General features: G+C 40.9%; 1 protein-coding gene across 2 annotated transcripts; it reads right to left on the bottom strand.

The window, feature by feature from the left end:
* Positions 1-343: 343 nt before the first annotated feature.
* Positions 344-8,818, bottom strand: kdm8 (lysine (K)-specific demethylase 8). 2 transcript variants are annotated; one of them, XM_071529738.1, is made up of 9 exons: positions 8,553-8,818; positions 8,400-8,440; positions 6,220-6,698; positions 4,831-5,003; positions 3,556-3,688; positions 3,366-3,416; positions 911-1,060; positions 719-811; positions 344-630 (listed from the first exon to the last, which is right to left on the bottom strand). In XM_071529738.1, the coding sequence occupies exons 3-9, from the start codon at positions 6,673-6,675 to the stop codon at positions 466-468; spliced, it is 1,221 nt and encodes a 406-aa protein (XP_071385839.1). In that variant the 5' UTR covers positions 6,676-6,698; positions 8,400-8,440; positions 8,553-8,818; the 3' UTR covers positions 344-465. The 2 variants fall into 2 exon arrangements, with proteins under 2 accessions (XP_071385839.1, XP_071385838.1); XM_071529737.1 differs by lacking the exon at positions 8,400-8,440.
* Positions 8,819-13,262: the final 4,444 nt, after the last annotated feature.

Below are 13,262 nucleotides of genomic sequence, written 5' to 3'. Positions count from 1 at the left end.
AGAATATTTGTAAGAATAAATTTGAGAACACAATTAAATATGCCAATTTGAAAAAGCATATCCTATCAAATTAGATGACTAACAACTCTCCATAATTTATATGCGGGAAGAAACGAGCACAAACAGTTTTAACCGCTTATTTATTTTTTTTCCCTGCTTGTAGCTTTCCACACAATAAATGTTCTCGCAATTATGAGTAGCACAATTAAACAAATCATTCAGCGGTGTGTGTTCACTGTTCATGGATCAAAGGTTTGTGTGATCAGCGGTTGTCCTAATGTTTCTGAGAATTAGCCTTGCATTAGTTATGAACTCCAGAAGAGAGAGAGAGAGAGGAGAGGAGAGGAGTGACTGATTGATTTTCCTCTGGAGTTTGTGGGCATTTCTTTTCACGACAGACGGACAAATGTAACTCCAATTTTTATTCTGTTTGTGCAAAAATTCTGCTTTATTATGGATCTGTCGTCACGACCACCAGAAGCTGACAGAGAAGCTGAGAGCCAAGGATCGTACGTAATGCCAGTGCCGGACAGGGATGAACAGCACATCCCCGGGCTGCAGCACACACTCCAGATACGGAGCCTCGGCAAACAAGGGGAACCGCTCCTCGTCTGGATTCTCCACCTCCACCTGCATCGAAGGAGTCATTGTTAACAGGGAAACGCTGCATACATTTGCAGGCTTAACATGCAGTATCTCCGCGGACTGTCAATCCCACCTGACTCGTGTTATGAAGGAGCTGTGATTGATGAGGGTAGAGCTTGTCTGTGTCCTCCGGGGAATATAGGCGAATGTATTTGCTTCCCACCACCTGACGTACACGAGGAAATTCCTTGCGGTAAACAAGTCGCAATCACATGACAAATCTTTGACATTAACTGGATCCGTAGAGAACGGTTATTATCATCACCTGCGCTAGGAAGTTCTGCTGAGGATCTTGGTGAAGAGGAGACACGGTGCCTCCAGGCCCAAACCACGCGTTTATAGTAATATCGTCCTCATCTCCCTCACCGAGACAGCAATAATCAGGGATACGGATGTCTTCTCTCAGCTCCGGTATCTGAGGACACGCAGATACATAAAGAAAGACTTTAAAAAGGGGAAATACAGGTGATGATGACTGTTTTTCAGGCATCTCTATCTGTGAGCGAGTGACTGAGCCCAAATTTGATCTTGTGGTTTTCTATCATCATAGTGGAGCGCAAAGATTAAGCAAAAATGTATTTGGAAGCCATATCAAAAGAAAAAAACAAATCACATCAAGGGAGCATTCAGGACCAATCTTCCCTCTGAGCTGATAGTTTGGTGACCCACGTTTAATCATTTATCACCAAATAATATCATCTTGTCAGTTATCTTTCATTACTCCACTTTTATTTACTTGATATAAGTGGATTTGGACATTTTCTTGGCAAATAATATTAGATGCAAGGAGTTTGCCTTTTTGCATTTTCCATCCCCGCCACGTTAGCTGTGACAGTTTTTACATGCATGCGCCACGATTAAAGATATTTTACAATCAGTTTCAATTCCCAGCAGCATAGAAAACAACTCCAGAGAGTTCTAATTCAGTCAGTAACAGCAATCCATTACTGTGAATGAGAAGTCAACAGTGGCATTTTACAAAGTTGCATCAAATGCTAATATCAGGCTATAAACTTTTACATTTTGAAAGAAGATGCAACGCAAGACCCGAGACAAGACAGCAGGGGGCGTCTTTCTTCCGCTTTCTCTTTCTCTGATTTCCATGTTTTCCTTTCCAAAATAAAGGTTTCAACCAATAGCTAGCATTCTCTGTGTTTTCTCTCTGTTACATTCTCTCTGTCAATCACAACCCAGTCAAGCCAACAGACAAACCAAAGCTATAGTCCGTAAAATTTAACGGAAAATAAAGCTTGACTTTCCAGAATTGCGGCTTAAAATTAGCGCTCTCTTCTTTAGTACCTCATAATATTTAGACAGCATTTATTTAAAAATATTTCCTTTGAAAAGCAACAAGACTAGGGAAAAATAGCAAATATCTCCTCATATGATAAAAGCACTGGAAAATGATCTGCAGTGATATAAAATAGTAAGGGAATGCAGAAAATTAGCAAAAACTCCAATCACACTGGAATTGTCCTTGAACTGCCTAGGTCAGTGTTCAGTTTGCCTCATTCTAAACCATCAAACAGCCCAAAACATCCCACACAACTTTTGGTTTGACAAGGTGCCCTTTTCATTAAGTTCAATCCAGACGATGTATTGACTTCTGTGGTAAAATTAAAAGTCCACCGTGTTTGGAGAGATGTGGTGTGAGGATGACAGTTTGATGGGGCTTGTTTGATAGCTTAGATTGTGGACATTATATTCCAAACACTCCTGTGTCCTGCGGTTTAGACTCTGCTGCGTAGGGAAAAACTGTTGGGACAGATTTTGACAACTTTCTGAGCAATGCATGATGATGCCATGATTCAACAAGGCAACAGTAAACATGTTGTCCCCTACAAATTATGCAGCCTCCCTCTGGGCCACTCAGTAACAAATGTCACCTTGTTTTGACCTGTAATTACAGCCCCCCCCCCCCTTGGGCCAATCAGTGTAATTTCGAAAATGCCAGAATGGAGTGGTGCCATTTCCCAAAGTTTCATCAAAATACAATCAGTGGTGTCTGAGCTATCACATGTGACAAAGTAGTGCATTACTGTAATCACATTACTTTTCCTGTAATGGAGTAAAGTAAGTCATTGCTGTTCCAATATCAGTAATCACATTACAGTTACTGATCTAACACATAGATCGTTACTTGCGCTACATTCTTTAGCCTCTTTATTGGCGTAATATCTATCATAAGATTCCCCTCATCATCTGCCTTCAAGTCATGTCGGAAATATGAGAATTACAGCAGAGTGGAGCGAACATGTACGTACCAACAAAGTGGTAAACATGACTCGGAAAGTCTGAATTTAATGCTGTAGGCTCTATCTTTATTAAAAACCTTAAAAGAAAGATTTTGTGTCTGTCATTATTTAGACTACATCTACTGGTAAGTTGACAGTATTTATTGGCCCAATGAACACAAGTAATCCGAGAAAAATCGTTTGAGGGTGTAACACAAAAGTAATGAGTAGTGTAACTAATTATTTTTCTGTAGGAGTAATAAGTAATTCATTACTTTAAAGAAAGGTAAAGCAAGTAATGCGTCATTTACTTCTTTCCAGTAACAACCCCAACACTGCACGACACATGGATGAACAAACGAAGAGAAGAAGAAGAAGCCCCCTTAGACTAATTGGTGTAATTTTGTCATTATAACCCTTTCTAAATTAAATATCTGTCGTAGAGTCTCACATATACACAGGTTACAAGCTGATAACATAACATACCTGATCAAAAAGCTGGTGTTGAGCAAGATATCCCAAACCTTTCACTCCATCCTGGGTGAATTTGATCCGCAGAGAAAAATAAAAAAAAATAAAGAAATTATGAGAGCAAATTAATGTGTTTTATCTTTCTTTTTTCATGTCAACAATGCAATAGCAATAGAATACAATGGGCAAATGAGGATGCACTTACTTTTGTTAAAATGTACTGATCGATGAATTCACTGACTGTCAGGAGTGTTTGTGACCATTCCTCGTCGGTGTATCTTGATCCCACCTCAACAGGTACAGTCCGACACCCAGCAACAGATCTCAGGTATTCTATGCTTTGCAGGAGGGAAAAATAAAATGAATCAAACATTACTGTAATATCACAGTGTATACAATTCACCTAAAAAAAAAAAAAAAATCTGGTTATAATGGATCCTAACGCTCAAAGCACATGTCAGGTGTGCATTTTAGGATATCCTCCGCCCGTCAGACATCAGAGTGGAGTCAGATGCCAGAAGTCACACAGCAGATGTCAGAGTGAGCAGTCAACTGTCAGGAGTCAGGAGTGAGAGGGAGGCAGAGATATCAGAGACAGGTGTCATACATTAGAGTCAGGAATCAGACATCAGGTCGGGGATGTAGAGGAGGGTAAACCCAACTCACTTTTGCGAATAGGCAAATGAAAAGGCTGATGTAATTTCTTAAGGTCTAAATTCATAACAATCCAGTTCTCAATCCTGCTCCTCGAGTTCCACAGTCCTGCTGGTTTTCTATCCTACCAGCTAGTTAATTGCTTTCTCCTGGTGTCCCAATCTGTCCCTCATTACATGACTAGAGTGAAAACCAGCAGGGCTCAGCGGTGCTCGAGGACCAGGACTGAGAACCACTGTTTAATGCTAATGCTAATACTGTACTCTAATGCTACTAAAGTTCTTATGGTGCTAAATGCTAATACTTACATATATCTGTCTCTGCAAGTTTTATCAAGTTAAATGCAAGATGTTTTAAGACGACTTGAAATGAATGTGAAAATGAAAACCACTGCAGACCTATGAGAACATGCTAGGTCTGCGTGACAGAGGCTGATTCCTCAGTGGAAAAAAACACTGCATCAAGAAATTGCAATATTTTAAAGACCTCTAAAATGTAACTGGACTGTATTCAAGAGCATTTAAAACCTTGACTTGAGATATGATTTAAGATACTTTAAGACTTTTTTCAGACACAGTTATTTAAGGTATATTCAAGGTAAAGGAGTCAATGGAGGTTATAGTCTACAGGCTAATACTAATTAGCACTAATAATGCAAAATGCCAAGCTAAATCATAATAGTCCAAACAACTGAACTGGCGATATAATCCTGACAAAAATATACAAAAATGCTAGTGCAGTTTGGATGAGGTTATTCTGATGAGGGCACCTACTCCATATAATGTAATGACATCCTTTAACTGAACGTTAATGTGGAGAAACAAACCTCCAAGGGTGTTCGCTGAGAGCCGGCCAATGGTCTATGATCCCCTCTAAAATAACTGGCTTCAGGGGGAGCAGGTAATTTGTCTTGAAGCTCTCCAGTGAAGGACATTTTATCCTGGGAACTGCCCTCGTTTGTTTGGTCACAGGAACACGTGGGGACTCTATCTTTATTTTCTGTTAATGAAGCAAAGACAGAAGACAGTAGAAATTGTCAAATCTTTCATTCAATTCCAAAATGAATTTACTTGCTATTTGAAAAAAAGCAAAAGCAAAACAATTGGGCACGCATCTCCTGTCTGCAATTAAAATAGATATACTATGGTCTTGTTTTTTCATGCTCTTTTAATGGGGAAGTTGTATGGCCAAAAAAACACGAAATCCTGAACAAACACATTCTTGCTAACCTTAATCAAAGCTCCTAATATTGATAGCATCTAAACTAAGTGGTGAAATCAGAAATCATGGAAGATAAAGGGCAACAAGGGTGAGACATCTCTAAAATTACAGAATGGCTTAATTTGAAATCAGTCAATGTGTGTTGTAAAAATTGCATCAAGGGGAATCTAATGGAGAATATCAAGACCGTCTGCTTGGCTTCACTAGATAATGTTGCTCCTCTCAAACTAGAAGACAACTAACTTTTAAAGTTGTCCATGGTTGAATGAACGATGTTAAAATACAGCGCCAGAACAAAGTTAATGTTAATGGTGTACTTTGTTGTCAGTGAATTTCTCTACACCTGTATTGTCATTAACTGTATTTAAATTTGTATTGTCATTTTACAATGGGCTGTTACTTGTCCTTGTGCCATTTCTGTTCTGCAAAGCAGGCCTACATGGACCCAGCAGTGCAAATCTTCCCTTTATGATAACAGGGGTTTGTTCATATGATTATGTCCTTCCTTTATTTTACAGTGTTTTGTAAGTCTGTTAAGAAATGTGCTATTGAATTGTTATTACAAGCATTATTATTAGCAGCAGTAGCAGTGGGAGTAGTGGTGGTAGTAATAATAGCATTGTGCAAATCGGCTGAAAATTTCAGAATGCAATTTACTATACTCCTCTCCTCCTCTAGAATATAGGCCTAGTGTACTACAGTTTAAATTTGTATTTTACTACACTTTGAGCACATTAAGCAAACAAGACTACAAATAAGGTTGCATGATACTCAAATGCTACTGAAGTACTGCATTACCAAACCTGGTGAATGCTTCCCTAGTGGGAATTTCCCCAAGGGGATTAATAAAGTGATATCTTATCTTATGATACCTGGATTCAAATCCTTTTACACTATTACGAGAGGGCAGTAAAAAGGTAATTTCACTGATGATTAACTAACTAAAGCGACTAACTAACTAAAGAATTATATGTGATGAAGTCAGAGCACTGACCTTGGCATTTACGTGTTCAGTTTGATCCTCCTCCTTGGTGGCTTTCCTGACTTCTCCCTGCAGAGTCTGGACAAGCACTTGAAGAATATTGTCCATGATGGCTGCACCCATGAGTAAACCCATGTCACAAGTCCTGACGGCCTGCTGGATCATTTCTGGTGACGGATCTTCACGACACAGCGCCGCCACTTTGAACAGACAGCCGTATGAATAAACCCGTCTCCACTCTTTGTCCACATGGCGCCATGTTCCCGTGTTGAGCTTCTCCCATGAAATATCCAAGACGATCTGAGCGTTAAGCATACGGCCGGCTCTCGTAGCTTCGCTGTACAGCTGCTGCCTGGATCGTTTCAGCACCTCCACCACACTTGACTCCACTTTGTCACTGAAGTGAAGTGGAAACTGTGCCTCATTAAGAGGTAAAACAGCAGAGACTTCTGACCACAGCGCAGCCATTGATGAGAAGGTCTTTAGTTGTGCTGTGAAACACACAGTGAAGGTGAGTTAGTAGAATACTTCAGATTGAAGCTCTGATGATGGAGCACTTCTGGATTAACTTGAATTTCTGTTCAGAGACAACAGACTTCATCAATTCCCCATGATTTTCATAGGTAACCCAATAAAGGCTGTAATTTACTCGCTCCTGCACTGTGTTCAGTCATGGCTCCACTGATCTTCCAATTTGGTAAAGCTGCCTGTCATCGGTACTGCTGCAATAAATACAAACACACACTCGATGCTTTGCTTTTTCCCATCACTGACCGACTCACCACTGCACTGCACTGAAGCAGGTGTATAAACATAATTTCCAAATTGGCAACCACAGAGAGCAGGTGAGGACATCCTTGAGCCAGAGAATTGTGGGTATGACACATGCATAGTGACAACGGGAGAGACTTTGCAAGCTCACTCTGTCACATGCTGTTGGTGCCGCCAATTCTGCCTCCATGTGACATCGATGTTTGGACGCTCTGTAATATTGCTGGACAAGGTGCCAAACTACGTGGCAGCCAACTTTAAGCACCTGATTCACTGGAGTGCATAACACACTAACACAGCCTTATGAACTGTGAGCAGAGCACCCAGTGACAAACAGTGTGTGACGTGCCTGAGGTAAACACCTGAGGCGAGGCGATGGTGACACTGTGTATATTCCCATTTAGTGCACTCCCAACAGTGAGTGAGAAGACAAAATATTCTGAGTTTGTCATTTGTTGCAACCAATGGCTGGGAGTGGCAAACAGTGAATAACAGCCAAAATATCTTAACAGAAATAACTGGAACATGAGAGACGCAGCACAGAGCTTTAACTACAATCTGAAATATACAGTCACATCAGCTGAAACATTTGTGCAATCTTTGACATTTTTAAATCATTTATAATAATTACACTTGCACAATCTAATTATTTGGCTTTGGGGGGAGTTAAGTTGTCAAATTTTATTATGGAAGTCATTAGGGAAATTGGGCAGGAGAGCCTCCACTGAAAGCCCACCTCATGCATTTTCGCATAGTAGTGGGAGGAAGATAATGATTTTTTATTTTTTTTGCTTGAAAACCTCAGATACCGAACACCAATGTCATCTCTAAATGTCAAAATTCAACAGAGATGTACTGAAGGGACCTGATACCAACTTTGTTTGGCTGAATTGTAACTATTCTGAATGGAAAGTATTGTTTAATACCCAAATATAACTTAAATATGAAGTCTGAGTTTAAGATATGATACAAAATGTTGAATAAACATTTGATTTACACAATTTTTGATAAGATAGAGAACTTGGATTGTTTGTATTGTATCACATACATGGGGAACATTTTGAATTTGGTACTATTTAATTCAATTCAATTCAGAAATAGTCTAGGACTATTTTGCAAGTAGTTATTGTTACTAGTCACTATTGGGAGTAGTAACAATTTCAAATACACTTGCACTTTATTCAATAGTTGTAAGTAACTAACAGAGTACTTACTAACAGAGTACCTTATTCAATTAAATAGTCGTACAAATCATTTAGTACAAATCCAACTACTGAATTGGGCTGGTGAAAGCAAGAAATTTCTAGTAACTACAGCCAATCAGTGCTTTCATCTCATCAACAATGAGGCAGGTAGCCTGGTAAATTTCCAATTGTGAATAGTAGTTATCGATCAGTAACTACATGCAACATAAGCAATACCTCTTTTAACCCCTAACCATCCGGGTTTACAGTCAGTGTGCCTGCAAGTTTCAAAAGTGAAAATGAGAACTGTTAGATCCAGGTTAGGTTGATTTCTCACCGATAAATACCGCGCACCAACACATCTGTTAAGTGATTAAATGCTATATTTACCTGTAAGCAAGACCTTTAAATGCCTTGGCCGTCCTTAGACGATATGATTTGAGGCATTTTGAGACTTTTTCGGGACCTGCAGACGCCGTGTCAGTGCGAATAGGCGAATAAGACTTGGGTATAAATGTAAAATAACGGAACTGAGGTTTCAAACCTTGGTATACAGTCTGGTGGCATCTGTTCAGTTATCAGCGTTTAGTTTAGGGGCAGTTTGTTGAATCATTTTCTGAGTCTCTTCGTGAATACACGCATCGCCTATTTCTAAATGCAACTCTAGCGCTGGTGTGACAACAAAAACACACCGTGTGGGAACCAAGATATCGAGAAACATGGTTCCACGTTGTGTTCAACAGCGCTGATTTCCAAAACGAAACCGCTTTTCGTGAGGTTTTAAAGATATTTGAAGTTCTCATTAATGCAATTTAGATGATAATCAACGTTTTTTTTAGTTGGTTTTAAAGAGTTTATGTTTATGTATTTATATAGCAGAAACTTTGGTCTGCGTTCACTCCGAGGTCCAGTAGAGGGTAGTAAATCTGAGCAATAATCTGTGGGGATTATCAAATACAATTTGAGATTAAATTTAATGTCACAAACGTTTTATTTGGTCATTAAGGCCATTTATTTTTTTGTTTTGTTCTCTTCTTTTTTTTTTCTTTGAATACGAGTCTATGGGAGACACTCCCCACCTCCAATACCCAGCGCTACACACACACACGCACGCACGCACACACACACACACACACACACACACACACACACACACACACACACCTGTTGGCCACATCTTGCCCTCCCACCCAGAGTCACATCTGTCCACAACCTGTCAGACTTCTGGCTACACAAAATCAGTTTCTCTGTCTGAACTGGTTTTGTTCAGTTTGTGAACAAACTGTAGTGAGCTCAGTTAAATAAAACAATACCGTGGTCCTGTGACAGTGCAGCCTACTTCACATAAACACTATACAGCTATGCTAAATTCTATATCTATCTCAACTACAGGTGAACAACAGAGTCCCTTCAGTGTGTGGTTTTAGATAAACACACAGGGAATGAAGGCAGAATCGTAACAGAAGAGGTCGTATGTTTTTACCCTCTTTTCATTATAATGTAATGACATTGTTTTCCAAATGCTCTACTCAAAATGCTATATCAAAAAAAGACACTCAGCCACACTCAGAGTGACACTGATTGATGTGTATCTGCTCATGCAAAGCCATTATTGCGTTTTTTTCCCTTTGATCTCATGCAGAGATATTTGAGTTTTGTGTTTTTCAATTGTCACTGCATTTTGGGGAAGACTGAACAAATATGGGAGGAAATCTTCTGCAGCGGAGTCTAGAATCTATAAACACAACACTATTGTCAACTGTCAAACACCCCATGAAATTCAAATAATCTCAGTGCAAACCATGGAGCTGTTCTTGTATGTAAAGCAGATGGAAACAAGACAGCCCGCGTTTCCAGGAATCACAAGGGATTGTAAAATCTTTCATGCATTTTCCATTCATTCTCGCTATGTAAACAGCAGAGTTCTAGTGGCTCATTCAATTGTTCACTTTCTTGCATGGAGGCAAGAAATTAGAGGCCCAAAATGCAGTTTTCACTATATTTTTTTCTCTTAAGCTTTTGTAGTGCTATTTCATTTGCACATAAAGGATTCACTGAAATATTGAACCACAAATTCACTAGAAGAATGAGGAGGATAGGGAGTAGAATAAGCTTTTAAGAGCCTTTTTACTGAATAAAGAGACGCTTAAATTATTTAAATTGTGTAATTTGTAAAGAAAAACTTCCCTTACCACCAACATAGAATATTTCGGCCATGGGCTTAGCTTGTGTTTGGGCAAAAAAGGACTCATAAATATGTGAAATTGCATTTCACAGCAATCATTTCTCTAATAGTATGAGCTAAAAATTGCTGAAGCCACATGATAACACGACCTGAACCCCCGTGTGTTTACATACTGGAAGGTGAGAATAAAGAGACCCGGCCTCAGCTGGGCATGCAGACTGTGTTCATGTATTATTGTATGGGATGCTGTGGGAGACATACCTCATACTATGATGTGAATGCCATGTTTGTGTATCTGTTTCTGAGAGCGGAGTGTGTGTGTGTGGGGGGATGGGGTGGGGGGTGTTTGGGAGGGGTGGTCCCAGCAGGAGAAGGCAATGTATTATTCAGATGTATCTGACTCTGTGGTTGTAAGAGGGTGTGTGGGGGCACACTGAAGGTCAGAGGCCCAGCGATGTTGCTTCTCCCTGTGCTGTCAGCACCGACTCCATGCGTTGGCCGTCCTCCCAAATCTTGTTCGGCAGGGGTCAATGACCTTCCCCTGGTTTCCGTGGTAGGGGAGGCAGATCGCTCTGTGTCTGCTCCTCCCAGGGACTCGTTAGCCGGTGCCACTCACCAAATATCGAAGGCTTTTGTTTTGAAACGCTGCGCATCCTTTTTTTTTTTTTACATTTTATTTTTTTAATGAAGATATTTACCTGAGAATTGGTACTCACAGATGATTGCATCCTCAAATTTCATGCCAGTAATCAACCTCTACAAATGGTGTCATTTTGTTTTATCAAGTGGTTGATATTTTGTTCGGAGTCTCTACTCTCATTTTTTTGTTGTTTTTTGCATTTACTTTGTGCAGTAAGCAGTTAATTTCGTTTGCATTATAATTCCCTTTAAAACTGGGCTTGTCTCAGCAGTGCAGCAACAAAAAGTAGCAGCAGCTTAGGGTTTGCCAGGAGCCAAAACAGGGCAGCAGGGCAGCGTGGAGCGTGACTGTCAGCAGCGTATTCCCAGGGGCTGCGAGGGCTGAACCACCGGGGGACCGCAGGAGGGATGTAATCACCCCCATTACGCTCCAGGTGCTGCTGAAATAAAAGATGGAAACAACCCTCTGGTGGTGTTGCCATGGATCAGAATCCAATTAAACACTGTTTAGCTCTACACAAACTGCCAGTCGTAGCCTGTTGACTCATGAAATTAATGTATTGTAGTGGCACAAAGAAACTGTTGCAAAAGAGAGCGCAGCATGACCTGAGGCTGGGCCCAGTCAAAGCCATGTAGCTTCATTCTTGGGTGATGTAAATTTTATTAGGCAATTGGGGTGTCAGAAAGACAACACAATATTGCATCTACAAGTCTCTAGTCGGAGCATTTTTGTTGCCTTTCAATTTGAAGGTCACGCATTTGCTCAGGTGCCCCGCGCGCACACACACACACACAAACACACACACACACGCACACACTCTGGCAGAGGCTGTGTTTCACTCCTCAGCTGCGTTATGTCAATACCCCGATGTGCTGTCACGTTTATCGCAAAGGCAATTTATGCATGCATAAAAGCTAGTGGAGGTTAAGGGTTGCTACATTCCATGGATACCTGTAATGGACATTTAGAAATACCCTGAAGAAGTAACAAATGAGAAGTGTAAAGTTAAATGTCCTGTGAAATCATGGGGCGATCTGAAACAAGCTGCCGTTACAGCCTCCGGGAGGTTTCCACAGCCAATTATCTTGGGCCCACCCAGTCCTCAGCTCAATGTGACTACAGGTCCACATCACAGGTTTGCTCACTTACAGATGTTGCCGTTGCTCAGAGGCAGAGATGACGAAGCCGTCCCTCAGGTCATTCAGAAGACATGGGCTCGCCAGCTTGGCGTGCCTCCACAAAGTAATGTTAGTGGAGTGCTCTTGCTTGCTCCCTCCTAGCAGGTGCTCAGTTCCAGTGGCTTAATGTGAGACGCCAGAGTGCAGGCAGTCCGTCGAAACCACTTTGGATCAAATTAATGCAACCAGGTGTGCCCCTGCAGTTGGGGCTCAGGTGACACCTGCTACTTCCCTTTAATTAGAGTTAAAACAGCTGTTTCAGGATAGACAGAGAGGCAGAGGGTCCCCAAGTTAGTCTGCTGCCTGACTCACTGGTTTATACTGGTCACATCTGATTATTGCTGCTAGCTGTCGGTAATGCTGATACACAGATCAACAGCTGACAGTGGAGAAATATCTGTTTTTATCCTTTTGCAGCGAGTAAAAAAAAGTAATAATGACATTGAATGTGTTTGACTTTCTGAATGATACCCTGTTTTCAACTATCTCTGTGCATTTGGTGAGGTCAGCATGCCGCTTTTGGCCAAAAAGACTCACTTTTGACAAATAAGACTCACTTACTAAGCAAGGTGAGGATAAAAGTGCAGACCGTCTCACCTCGTTATTCTAGCACCGTGGAGAATCTTCAGCGGGCTGCCAGTGCTGAGGATAGCTTAGGCAGCTTTGATCTTTCTCAGATGCAGTAATAAGCATAGCGTAGATGAAGAAGGAGGGTTTCCATCTTGAAATGTGATTTTCCTTTGGTTCTTTAATAAGTCTGAAAAGGGGTGGGTGGTCAGCTGCAGGGGTTTCCTCTGGGAATTCTTAGCCCCTGACGAGGTGTGACTCCATGTATGACCGTAGGATCTTAACAACGTGGTATTAATCCTGCTAGGGATCCCCTGAATCATTACCAGAATTGCCCTCTAGTCTGTAAATCTGCAAATCACCAAGGTGGATGATCTGTATCTTGCTAAAACACTAAAAATATCTTCACCTGAGGACACAATAGCCAGACTAACCTCTCTGCAGCTATCTAGTCTCTGCACAGCACACCCAACATGCTACACAGCCAGGCTATAGGAATAAAACATAATAAAAAAATTAATGACATTGGT

Source organism: Centroberyx affinis, unplaced genomic scaffold (assembly GCF_046629955.1).
Source record: "Centroberyx affinis isolate AG114_WGS23_722 - 3 ecotype Tasmania unplaced genomic scaffold, CSIRO-AGI_Caff_v1 ptg001836l_1, whole genome shotgun sequence".
NCBI lineage: Eukaryota > Metazoa > Chordata > Actinopteri > Beryciformes > Berycidae > Centroberyx > Centroberyx affinis.
Note: the sequence above shows the minus strand (reverse complement) of the source record. Positions and strands in the feature narration are given on the sequence as shown.

Excerpts from the sequence above, each read along its gene's own strand:
- kdm8 (XM_071529738.1), bottom strand. The coding sequence starts at position 6,675 with ATGGCTGCGCTGTGGTCAGAAGTCTCTGCTGTTTTACCTCTTAATGAG. Across the intron at positions 3,689-4,830 it reads CTCAGCGAACACCCTTGGAG|CATAGAATACCTGAGATCTG; the intron begins GTTTGTTTCTCC and ends CCTCCTGCAAAG. Across the intron at positions 812-910 it reads AGCAGAACTTCCTAGCGCAG|GTGGTGGGAAGCAAATACAT; the intron begins GTGATGATAATA and ends CGTGTACGTCAG.